Source organism: Musa acuminata, chromosome BXJ1-7, assembly GCF_036884655.1.
Source record: "Musa acuminata AAA Group cultivar baxijiao chromosome BXJ1-7, Cavendish_Baxijiao_AAA, whole genome shotgun sequence".
Lineage (NCBI taxonomy): Eukaryota > Viridiplantae > Streptophyta > Magnoliopsida > Zingiberales > Musaceae > Musa > Musa acuminata.
The window spans coordinates 18342501-18358803 of NC_088333.1; the positions used below are offsets into that span (position 1 = coordinate 18342501).

The 16303-nt window shown below is 36.0% G+C and overlaps 1 protein-coding gene and 1 pseudogene across 3 annotated transcripts; both read right to left on the reverse strand.

Moving 5' to 3' along the window:
* Nucleotides 1-504, reverse strand: part of LOC103992016 (uncharacterized) — a 1253-nt pseudogene extending 749 nt beyond the window's left edge.
* Nucleotides 505-2535: 2031 nt separating this feature from the next.
* LOC135678957 (coatomer subunit epsilon-1-like) lies at nucleotides 2536-7422 on the reverse strand. 3 transcript variants are annotated; one of them, XM_065192237.1, is made up of 7 exons: nucleotides 7124-7422; nucleotides 6962-7045; nucleotides 5572-5720; nucleotides 5133-5268; nucleotides 4897-5052; nucleotides 4693-4772; nucleotides 2536-2926 (listed from the first exon to the last, which is right to left on the reverse strand). In XM_065192237.1, exons 1-7 carry the CDS (start codon nucleotides 7286-7288, stop codon nucleotides 2833-2835), a joined length of 864 nt encoding a protein of 287 aa, XP_065048309.1. In that variant the 5' UTR covers nucleotides 7289-7422; the 3' UTR covers nucleotides 2536-2832. The 3 variants fall into 3 exon arrangements, with proteins under 3 accessions (XP_065048309.1, XP_065048308.1, XP_065048310.1); XM_065192236.1 differs by having other exon boundaries at nucleotides 5572-5723; XM_065192238.1 differs by having other exon boundaries at nucleotides 2616-2926; nucleotides 4693-4763; nucleotides 5572-5723; nucleotides 7124-7419.
* Between the last annotated feature and the right edge of the window lie 8881 nt (nucleotides 7423-16303).

Sequence of the window (16303 nt, forward strand, 5' to 3'; positions counted from 1 at the left end):
CCAGGGCTTGCACCCAGGTAAAGTCGCGGGTCCTCCCCTCCGGCCGCTTGCCGATGAAGTGCACGTTGATCTGGAACTGGTCGTCGGACACCAAAGCGAAGTCCTCTCCCTTGGCTCCATGGAAGTAGAACATCTGGCCGTCTCCCCCCACGAACCGAGGATCGTAGCACACTGACCCATAGCCACTGCAGTTGGGCAACCTATCTGCAACATCCAAGATCCGATATTTAAGAAAATTTTTATACAAATTTAATTTATTGTTTGATTTTTTTTTTTTTTGTTTGGACAAACTCTAATTTTCTTATTCGATTTTTGTACAAACTTAAATTATATTGTTCTTATACTACAACAGTGGAATAAAATGATTTTATTTTTTTCTAAAACAACGCATTACGTCACCCCTGTTTGCACGACTATTCGTAGATCTGCTGGATTGGATAGAGCCTCATATGAGCATCGTAGAGTGATTGGATGATGCACGCAAGATTGATGGGTGCGCCACATTTAAGTCAGCGAGGTTATTCTTGACTTTTTTGTTCACGTGACGTTTTGTGTTTTTCCAAAGCAGAGAAGAAATCTTCATCTACAATCATTGGAGAGCTTAGAACAACAAAGTCAAATCCATAGGTCAAGTATACAGTCATTTGACTCATCGGAGCTAGTTCGATTTGGAGCATATCGATGGGCGAAAATTATTCTGATGTCAAAAGAATAAATATAAAGTAAAAAAATAATAAATTTTCAATTATCTACGTTCCTGAAGAATAATATACTACATTCTTTATTGTATATGTTCAATCATCTAATCCAAACTCAAGAATTAAAAGTTCTTTTCTTTAACCTCTCACATAAATATTAGGCACAAGCAATATTAGAATCTATTCTTGCATACCCATTCTAAAACATTTGACACACATTGATTATTTGTATAATAAATAACTTCTACTTTTAAAAAAATCTATTTTGATTTAAAAGTATTTCTAAACTTGAATTTCTTATTCTCTAAATAAATTATTTTTAGCAAAACCATACTTCCAATCTCAACAATCTTTAGGAAAGGCTATTCATAAGGATAGATTGAAATCGTTGGTTGGGAGTCAACTCTCTTTACTTGTGTGAAATTCGTCACAAGGATCTTTTTATTATATTGGGATGAGTTGAGCTACTTGAGTTTGAAATAATTGTTGAACTGTCAATATATCTCGATGGATACATTGTGAAGCCAATGAGAAACTAAGAAAATTTTATATTTTTAGTATGTATTTAAAGAAAGATGTTAGAGTGAATGTGTAAATGATTTGAGTGTTTGATAAATAATAGATTAAAAAAAAATTATATTTTAAATATATAATGTTGTTTGGTAAAATTAATATTTTAAAAGTCCATTAAATATTATATAATAAATTTAAACCTTTAATATTTTTAATATTTATTCAAAAGTGAAAAATAATAAGTAAATAAATGAATAAAAAAATTACTATGGGTTATATATATATATATATATATATAATAAAAATAAAATAAATTTAAAAATAAATAAAAAAATTCATCTTATGAAAGACATATGACAGGGGTTGATGACAAAGTAAAGGAAAGTTAAGGGGATAGAAAATAAGGGTTAAAGGTTTCTATTGTACAGTGGTAATCTTGTAATTTTAGAGAATATTATAAAATATTTTAAAATTTGTAAAATTTTTATTAACATCACATAAATACTGAAATGCTAATCATAATCCTAAGATAATATTAATATTTAAATATTTGTAATGCAGTATTCAAGATTTGAAACAAAATATTTAGCAAGTACCAAATAACGATATCTTCATCAACCTCCCATAGTGAGGGGAGGGGTTCTTTGAGATCGAACAATGAGTAGAAATCTTGTAGGTCCAAACAGACGAGGATAATGATCATATTTATAATACGGACCTTTTCTATTGTGATTTCTAACTGAGTTCGTCGATCTGATCTGCAACATATGTTGAAGTGCAAGTATCCTATGTAATTCTTGTCTTCACGAATCGATTTCTTATTGGAGATCGGTTTATTTCCCCACGTTTCCTGTGCATATCATAACTATGTCAATCAAGAAAGAACTTGACTTATAACTTATTCACTCTAACATGAATTCATCACGATTTTATTTTTAATCAAATATGGTTGTCCTCCATCATATTCACTGTGTGCATCTTCTTGAAGATATATACCTGCAACCAAACCATACATGATCATGACAGGTTATATCATTCTGTCATGGAAGGTCAGGAATATTTGAACCTTTTCTCCACCGTTCGGAAAAGAAGGTAAACAAACGAGAGATGATTCATCAAGGGTAGCTAATGTTTGCTCATCACAATTTTCCAGTCAAAGACAATATATTGAAGAAAAGCTTTCCTTTGAAACTCTTGAAAGAGATATTAGAAGACCGACGGGTAAGGCCTTGAAGGAATTAGAACTTGAGATTAAAAAGTTAATTATGATTGGACAGGAGTTACTGCTAAGAAAATAACATCCACCACATACACCGGTGCAGCATTGGAGAAAATTATAGAAATTGTGTTCATTGATACAACAGCTAATCTTTTTTCAGAAATGATGCAACTTTTTATAGATGATGAAACTAACAAGGCATGACAGTGCATATCTGAACTCAGTTCATGGTTCAGCCTAACAGAAAATATCAGTGGACATCGCTAGTGAATCCAATCCCACTAAGTTGCTTATTGATGAGATTCAACTAGTCGTACAATCACAAAACAAGATGGTCAAAATTCAAGGAAAATTAAGCAGAAGACTACTATGCCACTCTCTTGCAAATCATAATCTGAGACCTCATGCAATGGATTGAACAGCTCTATCAAAGTTGTCTTCAGCGGATGCTAGACATCTAACAAGCATATGGTCAGGATGTGACAACTTCAACTGACTGCAGAAACAAAGTATGAGAAAATAAGCGGCGATTATAAGATGGATGATTTCCAGATATAAATAAATATGGCACAATTTGCTCGAAGAAGAAGGCATAATGAGATTCCATTTGAAAATGGTAGATTTTAGCTACTTCTGTCAAAGCGTACTTGACCGTCTGATTTTTTTTATGAGCACCATGACAGCCACCCAAGTGGGTCAGTGCCATCAATGGACAAAACAAAATGCCAGAGAACAGCCTGAGCGTTGCTAATCAGGAGTTATTTCAAAGCGATCAAATTAAATGATGCCTGTTTTGGTTTTATCATTCTTAACAGAAATATTCATAGGGAAAACTAATGAAGTATCAAAACAAGAGTTACAGTTACTGCTGGTATAGCTAGATGAATTTAGACTGGTAAGAATTCAGGACTATGCCTCTCTCAAGAACTCTACACTTCATTTAACCTTACTTTAATTTTGCTTGAATGCTCTATATGATTCTGGTTTCAGAGCCAAATAACTACTTTGATACCCTAGTTGAACATTTCGAGGAGCAAGGACCAAACTTAGTATGGTGCTGGATAAGTTAAAGAAGTGATGCTCCCATTGCTAAAACTATTCGTGTGGTCAAAGGCTACAAATGAGAAGTTAAAATTCTTGAGAAAATATTGACCTATCAATAATTATTTGATAGCCTACTTCTCTCTAAACATTGAAAATATTTGTTATTTCAATGCTTCAAAGCCATTTTTGGTTGGACATGGGCTATTTTACAAGCAAGGCCAGTAAGTTAGAATTTGTATTCATCAGTACAAACTACAAACTCTATTATGTGAACTCAATGTTACAAAGTCATTTTAACATATTTAACAGGTTAAAAAGACAACTATGTTGGCCACTTAAAAGAAACACAGATGCTTTTTGTTATAACTTTCAGCATGATCTACTTATCATATTCTATACTCATCAGTACAAACTCCATTATGCAAACAAGATGTTACAAAGTCTTTTTTAATTTTATCTTTAACATGTTAAAAAGACAACTATTTTGGCCACTTAAAAACAAAGCAGATAGTTTTTATTCTAACTTTCAGCATGATCTACTTTTTATTTTAGCTTCTTTAGGATCCAAAAATCCCACAATCAATAGTATCCTAATAATTTAGACGAACAAGCTTTTACACTTCTGCTGCAAAGGGTCCAGCAAATCAGAAGCATCAAGGAAAAAGCTGACTCATCCTAGAATGATCATCGTAGTAAACCATGGACTGATCAGCTGTACCACAAATTAGGGAAGAATCAAGTAGGCGTGGCATGTGCCGGTTGTTGCGACCAATGCCAAACCTGTGGTAGGCACATGACACACTGTAATAATCTGTAAACAAAGCCAATACTACGGCTTCGTACAAGCATGTTATGTGAGCATTATTAATATACAACAGTTAAAATAGCAAGGACTATATGGGATGCTAGTTATGGGCAAGAGAATCTTATGACAATATGGTGTACAATCAACATTCGGTTTCAGAGTTTTCAACTAAATTTAAGCATTAAAGCTTGTGGTAAAATTTAGAGCAATCATGTTGTGTCTCTATAAGTCATTTCATGACAAAAAGTAATATTTGTTTGGCAACATAAAAAGAGTGATAGATAGAAAGTAATACTATATATGCTACGCTTAATTAAAAAACTAGGCAAACATTGTGTCCATTTGAGATGTCATCTAGCCTTTGGGATGTCATCTAGGATTCCTTAATCCAAAAAAGATCACCAGTTCCTTACTTGAGATATCGTGATGAAGGTTTGCCTAGGTGAAGACTGCACACAGCAAGGTTGGCCAGAGTTTCAGCATCCTTTGCATCCTGAAGCCAGATGTTTTTATTATTTTTTCTCGCAGATGTAAAGAAACATCATGTTATACTCTTTATCTAATTTTAGGGAAAACTGTACTGGATTATCTGAAACAAGATAATTTTAGAGGCTCACCTTGTTCAGTGCTTCGAGCAATAAGGACTCAGCCTCATCAAAGCGATTCATGTGCATACAACAGACAGCCTTGCCATTCAGAATTGTTCCAGTCATCTGATACTTCTCAGAGAAGTCCTGAAAAATAAGATATGCTTCCTGGACCTTGGAACCACCCTAAGTCACAAAAAATTTCAAACAAATAAGACAAAATAATTAAGTATTACTTCAATCATGCAGTTAAAAACCAGGATTACCATTGCCAGATCCAACCATGCATTTGCAAGTTGTGTAAGTGTATGGTCCTCATCGATTTGTTGCATGATCTTGAGTTGTTTCTCAGCATAGTCTGACCTGTGCATCTTAATGAATATCTGAACATTCAAAGCATGCCTGAAAAAAGCAATTGAATTTGGTGGTGATCAATAAGCTATTCACAGCATTAACAACAATGAAAATTTTGACTTATTGCATTACTAATTTTACTTCTTAGCACCTTAAAAATTATTAAGTAGATGCTGTTAAAGTTAGTTTTGAATAACTTACAATAAAAACTTATTCCTACTTGGAGTATGAAACAATAAAGTAATTTTAAATTTTAAAAAATAAACAGTAGCAGCAAATTTTGATTTGATGAATCAAATATACAACAGAACAACATCTCTATCTCCAATGAGTAAGAAAACCAGTACTTACAGTTCCATACTTCCCCCAGAGTTGGTATGCTTAAGTGCCTCGTTGTAGTCTTGCTCATACATGTATATGGTCCCGGCAATTAGTCGAAGAATGGGATTGTTGCTTATTTCAGCATGACTAAACCATTCTTGGAGACTTGAAATAGCAGCCTTCTTGGTCACCAAAAAGGTCATAAGAGAGGATCATATGAGAGCCCATGACTGGTAAAACTATCAGTATGAGAAATACAAGAGTTTGGCATATTTTGACAAATCCTTGAACTCCAAAGGCACAACCTATCTCCACTGAAATTGATTGCAAATACCAAAAAGAAAAAGAAATGGGTCCAACTTAACTGACCATTTTACTATTGCTGATTCAAAACAAGATAAGTTAAGGAAAGATTCAAACAAAGTACTATCAAAGCTTGAAGGTAGTAGTGATAGTTAAGAATTTCAATTGCTTTCATCAAGAACATATGGATGAGTAAAGAGAAAATTCTCCTTTCATTGCATGTAAAAACATCATAGTGGCTGACAGCTTACAGCAGGATGATAGGAAGCTTGAAGGAACATAATCCCAGACATCACTAAAATTCCACATAAAAGATTGGTGAACATCAAGTTATCAACATATAGATGTGACAAAAGTCTTCAAATGAAGGAAAACAAAACAAACATAAATAAACAAATTGATTATTTGGCACCACAATCATGTGCTATACCATTGCATTTAGTTTCACCATATAGTCCAAAAAAAAAATGTTAACAAAATTTTGTAAGATTTCAATATTTTCCCAAGTCGAACCATCTTAAAATGACTTTAAAAAGAGAAAACTGATTTTTAAGTATTGATATATTAGCTAAATAAAAAATGTCCTCAAATTCCACAAATCTCCTGGCACTGTCGCCTCTTGAGCATTGTTTAATGCATAAAAGAACAAAGAGACTAGCTGCTGCAATAGAACCTAACCATTTCAGCTAACAATTTCCACATCTTAATAATAGCAATGAGAATCTTAAATAAAATTATATTTTATCCACTAAAATCTGATCATGTGGTTGTCAAGTTCAATAATTTGATTTTAACATGTTGAATAATTTTTTGCCTTCAGCAAGCTGAAGGGACAGAGTATCATTTGTCATGAGTGCCTTCCCGGAAAAATTTTGTGCGTATCTAACAACGCGAAGGACAGATGAGAAAGATTTTCTTATCAACTAAAATTACTCTTTGAAAGCACTAACCATAAAGAAACCCAAGGAAGATTTAGAAGGATTTCAATAAGATCTAAACATTTGAACCATCATTTCCACATCCCAGATCCGAAGAAACAAGATCAAGATATCTGAAACCAAACCTAAATCAATCCGAAATCCGATAAAAACAGAGGGGTGGAAATAAAAGACTGAACCTTGTTTTCAGAGAGGTAAAGGGCGAGCAATTTGACGGCCTGGAGAGCAGTAGGAGCCGACGAATCAATCTCATTGATGACTAGCTGCAAGGAAACCGACAAACCGATCATAGATCGAGATCCTTGATCAATAAGAAGAGATCCGAAGGAGAAAAGGGGAACCTGGTAGGATCCGAGTGCGATGTAGGATCGGTGGACGAGTACATCGCGCTCGAGGGCGTCGTCGGCGGGGAGGTTGGGGATGTCGCTGCTGTTGATGGCCGCTTGGTAGGCGCCCAAGTAGAAGCTGTTGCGCAGGCCGAAGAGAGGATCGGGGGTCGCCGCCATCACCGCGGCTTCGTGGTGGTTCCTCCGATCGAGATCGAGAGCCCGGGAAAAGAAGTCGAGGGGCTTTGTGTCCGCTTCAGCTTCGTCTTCGATGGTCGAGCGGAAGACGTACGATAAGGAAGAAATGCCTGCAATCATCAGCCGGTCCGGACTGTATCAAACCGGGCCGGACCGGAACGATAATTTACGGTCTGGCTTCATAAGTCCACCTATAAGAGGAGCTTTTCGAGGAGAAGGTTCTATTGGTTAAATTTGGATGACCAAAGTTTTAAGATTGGGAGAGTGATGTTATTATTTCCGAAAAATATATGTTATAGTTGAATCAAAATGAGTTTTTTTGGCTCAAATTTTACCCATTGAATATGCCTATGATAAAGAGCCTCCCGAAATAAATGGGACAAAATTGTATGTATTTTCATGCAGTTTTAGTACGAAATAATATGAATTTTGGATATTTGTCTTATGGAAAGGGTCTTCAGTAGTTATATTTTTAGGAAATCTTTGTGATGTAATATATTGATTTTTAGTTGCTTGTATAATCTCAAATTATGCATCAATCTAGCATTGATTGTAGTTTGTCAATATGTTCACTCATCCCTAACAAATTTTCTAGATTAAGAGGGTCTAGATCCTTTGAGAACAAATCTTTATCAAAATTTAATCTTATCAAGTCTTAGTCGATAGAGAATTTAGTAAATGGGACTCATCACATTGATATGAATATAGTCGATTAAGGAGAGACTTTTTTAAAATATTTTTTTTATTCCAATGTTATTTCCCATCAATATGATCGTTTGAGAGTAGATCTTTATCCAAATTTGATCTTATCAAATCTTAATCGATAGAAATTCAACATTTAGAATTCAATCATTCATTTGGACCGGCACAAATCATCAAATCTTAATAAACTTCTTCTGGAATGACACAAATGATAAAGCAATGTATATGATAAATTGGGATAGCATTTGCAAACCGAAAGATGAAGGGGGGCTAATGTAACATCTCTCATTTTTGAAAATTTAGTAAAAAGTTTGTTTGTAAAAATAAGGATTGTTTAATAATTATTTTATATTAAATGATATTATATTAAAAGTTTATGACTAGGGACCTAAGAGTAAATATTAGAAGTTTGATATAATTTATGAAAGATTCAGATTTAAGTTTATATATATATATATATATATAGTGGACATGTGTCACTAGCTAACTTAAGAGTGCCACTTATCTTTGCTCTAAAGATGACACCTAGCCCCTTTCATGCATGCATGACATGTTAGGATCGAGAGCACTAAGAGGGGGGGGGGTGAATTAGTGCAGCGGAAATCTTACAGCGATTAAAATCAAAAGCTGCGATCGTTCAAAAACTGTTATGATGCAAAAGCAAATTCTCAGTTTGTATCTAAGTGCAGTTTGCGTCTAAGCGCAGATTGCGTCTAAGCGCAGTTTTGCGTCTAAGCGCAGTTTACGTCTAAACTCAGATTTACGTCTAAACACTGTTTTACGTCTAAACGCAGATTTACGTCTAAACGCAGATTTACGTCTAAACTCAGATTTACGTCTAAACGCTGTTTTACGTCTAAACGCAGATTTACGTCTAAACGCAGATTTACGTCTAAACGCAGATTTACGTCTAAACGCAGATTTACGTCTAAACACAGATTTACGTCTAAACTCAAAAACTTGTTTGTATACTCGCAGAAGGCAGTATGCAGTTGGAATCAAGACGTAAATGTGAACTGAGATCTGATGATTGAGCGAGGAAAGCCGATTTACGTTTGAATGCAGTTTTACGTCTAAATGCTGAAACTCGTTCGTAAAATCGTAGAGGACAGATTGCAGTTATCAATAGGATTAAAGTGTAAGTGTAAACTGCAAAGAAGCTCATTCGTAAAAGCACGAAAAACAGTTCTGCAGAATCAAACGTAAACGTAAACTGTAATGTATGAAAATACGAATTTACGTCTGAATGCAGATTCGGAAGAACAGCACTTAGAACTTGTTCGTGAAAGCGCAGAGAGCAGTAGTAATGAGGGAGGTTTGCAGTAATGATAAAGTGCTCGAAAATAAACGCAAACCAGAGATTTAGAGTGGTTCGGTCAGCCTTGACCTACTCCACTTTTGGCTTCCTCCACCGATGAGGTTGCCGACGTCAACTAGGTGCCTTCCTTCAATGGGCGAAGGCCAAACTTCCTTTTTACAATTTCTCTCCTTTTGACAGGCTCAGGAGACAACCTTTACAGACCTTTCTCTCCTCACTTTACAACTGAAAACTCGAAGAACAGAATGAGGAGACTTAAAGGCTTTACAACACTTTTGAGCTTCTTAGAATCACAGAAAAGATCAAGATTTCGGTGTAGGTCTGTATCTTTTCAGTGCTGAATGGGTGGGGTATTTATAGGCCCCAACCCAATTCAAAATTCGAGCTCAAAACGATCAAATCGATCAAATCCCAGAATTCTGGGATCAGGCGGTTGCACCTCTTGACTGGAGAGGTGGCACCGCCTGGCAGAGCTCGAAGACTGAGCTCAGGCGATTGCTTCTCTCTGCCAGAGCTCGAAGACTGAGCTCGATGGTTCCATCACCTGGCAGAGCTCGAAGACTGAGCTTGGTGGTTGCATCACCTGGCAGAGCTCGAAACTGAGCTCGGTGGTTGCATCACCTGGCAGAGCTCGAAACTGAGCTCAGGCTGATGCACCTCTCTGCCAGAGCTCAAAGACTGAGCTTGGTGATTTCATCACCTGGCAGAGCTCGAGACTGAGCTCAGGCTGATGCATCTCTCTGCCAGAGCTCGAAGACTGAGCTCGGTGGTTGCATCGCCTGGCAGAGCTCGAAACTTGAGCTCTGGCGGTGCTACCTCTTGGCAGAGGAGGTTGCACCTCTTGGCTGGGGCGGTTGCACCTCCTGGCTAGGGCGGTTGCACCTCCCAACCTCGTAGGAAGACATAGCCTGGGCGGTGCTACCTCCAACCCTGGCGGTGGCACCTCTTCACTATTCCAGCTCACTTGGTTTGGCTCCAAACTTGGTCCAAACCAGTCCGAACTTGGGCCTAATTGGCCCCTACTTGGGTTATAGGATTAACACCTAATCCTAACCCTAATTAACGTGCTAACTATGAATTTAAAGACATTTTCTAAGCTATTACAAAGTCCGCAAGTCAAGACTTCTTCTATCAAGTAGTTTCATCATCAAAATACGAGATTCAACAATCTCCCCCTTTTTTATTATGACAACCACTTGATGACGGAGTTAAACTTAACTCCCGGAGTTTAAACAAACTTTCCCTATCAATATGCCATATTGATAGAACCTTGAATTCAAACTGAATTCAAGTCATTGTAATATTCATCATGGATACTTGCAATACGTCAACATTAACATATGCATAAACTTATGCATCACATGTCATGTCATCAACATACTTCTCCCCCTTTGTCATAATCAAAAAGGGGGAGATTGTTGAATCTCGTATTTTGATGATGAAACTACTTGATATATGTTTATGATTTAATCTGCGTTTAGACGTAAATCTGCGTTTAGACGTAAAACAGCGTTTAGACGTAAATCTGAGTTTAGACGTAAATCTGCGTTTAGACGTAAATCTGCGTTTAGACGTAAAACAGTGTTTAGACGTAAATCTGAGTTTAGACGTAAACTGCGCTTAGACGCAAAACTGCGCTTAGACGCAATCTGCGCTTAGACGCAAACTGCACTTAGATACAAACTGAGAATTTGCTTTTGCATCATAACAGTTTTTGAACGATCGCAGCTTTTGATTTTAATCGCTGTAAGATTTCCGCTGCACTAATTCACCCCCCCCCCTCTTAGTGCTCTCGATCCTAACAATTGGTATCAGAGCGGGGTATTTCTCATTTCGGATTTACACCCGAGAGAAATGGCTCTTCTAGAGGGCTTTTCGGTCTTTCGTCCACCGTTCTTTAACGGATTGGACTATACTTATTGGAAAACTCGAATGAGAGTTTTCTTGATTTCTCTAAATCTGGATTTATGGAATATCGTTGAAAACAGCTTTCAACTTCCCTCTAAACCGACGAACGAATGGTCGGATTTGGAGAAGAAGTATTTCTCTTTAAACGCAAAGGCTATGAATGCCTTATTTTGCGCTTTGGACAAAAATGAGTTCAATCGGATTTCTACGTGCGAAACAGCTTTTGACATTTGGCGAACACTTGAAATCACGCACGAGGGAACTAGTAGTGTCAAAGACTCGAAAGTTAACTTTTTATTGCATGATTTCGAGCTTTTTCGAATGCAACCAAGCGAGACTATAGGCGACATGTACACCCGTTTCACGGATGTCGTCAATAGTTTAAGAGCTCTTGAAAAATGTTTTTCGGACTTTGAACTCGTAAACAAAATTTTGCGTTCTCTTTCTAAGAAGTGGGATTCAAAAGTAACTGCAATACAAGAAGCTAAAAACCTAAACAACTTACCACTTGAAGAACTAATTGGGTCATTGATGACATATGAAATGGTGTACAATGCACATGATGAACATGTTGAACTCTGGACAAATGAATGCCACTTGAGCGATGACTCAAGTGATGAGGACAATGATGAACAAAACAACCTTCCAAAGAACAGGAAGGATTTGGGACATAGAACATTTGAAGACCACTCGAGCCTAAGCTCAAGTGATGGTGAACTTAAACTACAGATGAAACGAAAATTAAAAAGCAAAAAGAATCAAACTACTTGCTTTAAACGCAAGAAGAAGAACAAAAATTGGGATGAATTGAGCTCCTCCGAAGAAGAGAAAGTCAACAAAAGCAAGGCGGCAAACTACGCCTTAACAGCCTACAATGATGAGGTAATCGAAATCCCCCTAATTTACTTCGAAATTACATGATGCTTTTCATGATGCATTTTTCTTTTTCTTTAAATTTTCTTGAAAATTATATTTTTAATAATTTAACAATGAAAATGCAAAAATATGATCATGCTTGTAATCTTGAAAATGATAATGAAAATTGCATGTCTTATGTTAATGCAAGATAGAAATCTAATGATTTTACACCTAGTGAGATTAATCTTATTTATGTGCTTGAGAAGCAAGAATGTATATTTTGATGATTTTCATATTGCTTTTCAATGACGATACATGGCTTTTGTCTGGAAGGCTTGATATTTTTCATTGTCTTTGTTTATTAAATATAATGTATGGTTTTGACATAAGAATAAAGATTTGAGCATGCTATTATAAAGTCAATCATAAATTAAAACTAAAGAAGTTTTAAGCATTTATAAGAATCATTCAAAATTATGTTCAATGAAACCTTGCTTAATGTTGCAATGAAAATATTAAAGTTATACTTGATGATTTCAGATTTGACAAATGCTACACTTTAAATATGAATCATTCTTCAATCAGATTAAATGCTTCAATCATTTTCTAACTCTAGAGTTCTCGATTTTGGTGAAATACAAGTGATAAATTCATTTATGATATCTTGTAAATCACTTGAATTATGAATGAGTTTTTCTTTTTTATGATGTGTTAAAAGAATCACTTAAAAATAAAATGTTTTTCCCATTTTATCGAGATTAATGATTTCATGATATTATGTGAATCTCGAAACTGATTTTGATGAAATAGTAATAACGTTATTCATGTTATGAATCTTAAAAATGATAATATGCTTCATGTGATAATATGAATACATGAAACACTTATGATATTCTGTGTATTCATAAAATATTTATCTCATCATCCAATAACTCTTCTTGATATTCCTTATGAGATGAAATGAAATAATGCATGAAATACAAATGAGGAGTTAATGATCATGCATAATAGGATGTAATGAATTCTAGATACCATCGTTTGAATATCTATGATCATGTTGCCAAAATGATATATCATGAATATCATGTTTGATATGCTCATGATGATGATTGATTTTTCGGTATCATGCATAAAATTTTTTGAAATGTAATGTTAATGAATTTGTGCATTGAAACTATAATGATGCACAAATAAGAATGATTACTTACCTTTGTCATGATTTAGAAATTGATGTAAAGGGTTTTTCCCTTGTTGACAATGACAAAGGGGGAGATAGCTAGTTTGCACAAGTCAAGAAGATGCAAAAACTTGATTGCCAGCTTGCCTATCGTAAGTAGCAAAGGTTGCTAACTTGCTTATTTCAAGAAGCAAAAGTTGTCTTCTTGAACATCACCATCTTGAATATCTCAAGAAGCAAGACTTGCAACTTGCACATTACAATAGGAAGCAATAATCATGAGCCTACACAAGAAAGTTATCTTGCATTTGCTTTCGAAGTTTTTTGCTAGCTTGTATATTGTGAAACTTGTACATCGTAAAAATTGCTAGCTCGTAGTCTAAAGAGAAGCGAAAAGCTGCTATCTCAAAAGAAGCAAATGTGCTATCTTGCCTATCTCAAGAGGCAAAAATGCTAACTTGCACATCTAGCAAAACTTGACAAATTTGCATATATCAAGAAGCAAGAGTTGCTTTCTTGAATATCTCAAAATTGCTAGCTTGCGGGCCTTAAAATGTAGAAATTTTTTGCTAGCTTGTATATGGTAAACCTGCTATCATACTATCATGATGATGAGTATGTCTTATCTTTATGATTGTATTTGAAAAACTATGGCAAAAATACGTCCTAATGATTGAACGTGTTAAAATTATTTTTCGAACCTTCTTGATTGAATGATCGAATCACTTGATTGGCATAATGATTTTACACAATTACATGTTGAAAATTATGTGCTTGAATACAAAACTTCCATGATAACAAGCATGCTTTACCTTCATGATTGTAATTGAATATCTATAGCAAAACCTTGTCCGAATGGAAGAAAGAGTCAAATTTCATTTTCGGATTCTCTTGAATCTAACATATCAAGTTCACTCTCTTCCAAACTTAACAAGCATATGTCATATCAAGTTTAGTTCATATCATTGATTTTTGACATATGTAATTAACTAGCAAATACATTTCTCATACACACATCATGTGAAAAATATTTTTTGAGAAATGGATTTGATGAATATGGATGAAAGTGTTTTTACTTGCAAGGATTTATTTCACATACATAACAACAAGCACTTATGCTTAAAATTTGCTTATATCGTTCTCCGTTTTGTTGATGACAAAGGGGGAGAAATATATGAATTGATGCTATGAACACTGATGCTAGGCTTGCATCATCAAGAGATATATGAATTGATATGATTGCCATATTTGCAATGCTTGCATCATTAAGAGATATATGAATTGATGCTATGATTGCCAAACTTGTATTATGCCATGTTTTCATCATGCGTTAAGATATCAAGAACTTGTATCGTAATTTTACGCGTTGATATCTTACCATGTGATGAACTGCTATAATTAATAAACACTTGAAATGTTTGCATTATGATATCAAAAGCTTACATCGTAATTTTTTTTTTTTCATGTTGATATTTGATATTAGCAAACTTGCATGATGATAAAACTTGATAGTATGATTTTCATGCAATGAGTTGAACCAATATCACACACACTTGTTTGTAGTACTTCTCCTTTTTGTTGATGACAAAGGGGGAGAAGTATGTTGATGACATGACATGTGATGCATAAGTTTATGCATATGTTCATGTTGACGTATTGCAAGTATCCATGATGAATATTGCAATGACTTGAATTCAGTTTGAATTCAAGGTTCTATCAATATGGCATATTGATAGGGGGAGTTTGTTTAAACTCCGGGAGTTAAGTTTAACTCCGTCATCAAGTGGTTGTCATAATCAAAAAGGGGGAGATTGTTGAATCTCGTATTTTGATGATGAAACTACTTGATATATGTTTATGATTTAATCTACGTTTTGAGTGACGCAGGATGCTTCGATCAGGATGAGACAATTAAAGCAGGATAATCATGTTGTGCCGAAGGAACATGCCAGAAGATTGGACGTCGGGCCGGTGGATCGGTCGACGTATCGACAGAAGGCTTCGGGCCGTGAACTCGGGCATCGGGCCAAGAAGAGCGGGTATTGTGCCAAGGATATCGGAGTTGCGGAGTCAACTGGCCGATTGGGCAATAGGCTGCACGAGAGGACGATGCGCCGAAGAATCGGACGAAGCGTCGAGGGACCAATGACATGTCGGACAACTTGGTTAATTGCTTAGGATTAATTGTCTCGATTGAAGTTTTGTTTTGTTGTGCAGGATTAACTATGATAACGATGAAGACATAAAGCGAAACAAAGTGTCGGAGTCAAGCGCGAAGGATTTGTTGCGAGTTCGAGAGTTCGACGGAAGTCCGAAGATTCGTTGGGAGTTCGCGGAGCTCGCCGAGAAAGATCGGAGCTTGCCGAAGAAGCTCGTTGGAACTCGCTAAGAATAAATCGTGAAGTCTAGGAGCTTGCCGGGAGTCCGCAGAATGGTTTCCGAGAGTTCATCGGAAGACCGCCGGAAGTTTGCCGGAAGCTCGCTAGAAGAAGTCTTGACTTGCGGACTTTGTAATAGCTTAGAAAATGTCTTTATCGTTATCATAGTTAATCCTGCACAACAAAACAAAACTTCAATCGAGACAATTAATCCTAAGCAATTAACCAAGTTGTCCGACATGTCATTGGTCCCTCGACGCTTCGTCCGATTTTTCGGCGCATCGTCCTCTCGTGCAGCTTATTGCCCAATCGGCCAGTTGACTCCGCAACTCCGATATCCTTGGCACAATACCCGCTCTTCTTGGCCCGATGCCCAAGTTCACGGCCCGAAGCCTTCTGTCGATACGTCGACCGATCCACCGGCCCGACGTCCAATCTTCTGACATGTTCCTTCGGCACAACATGATTATCCTGCTTTAATTGTCTCATCCTGATCGAAGCATCCTGCGTCACTCAAAACGCAGATTAAATCATAAACATATATCAAGTAGTTTCATCATCAAAATACGAGATTCAACATGACACCTTACAACTTTTGCATTAGCCAAAAGCTAAATAATTAGATGAAGGGTTAAAGAAAACAAACCTGAAGAGTT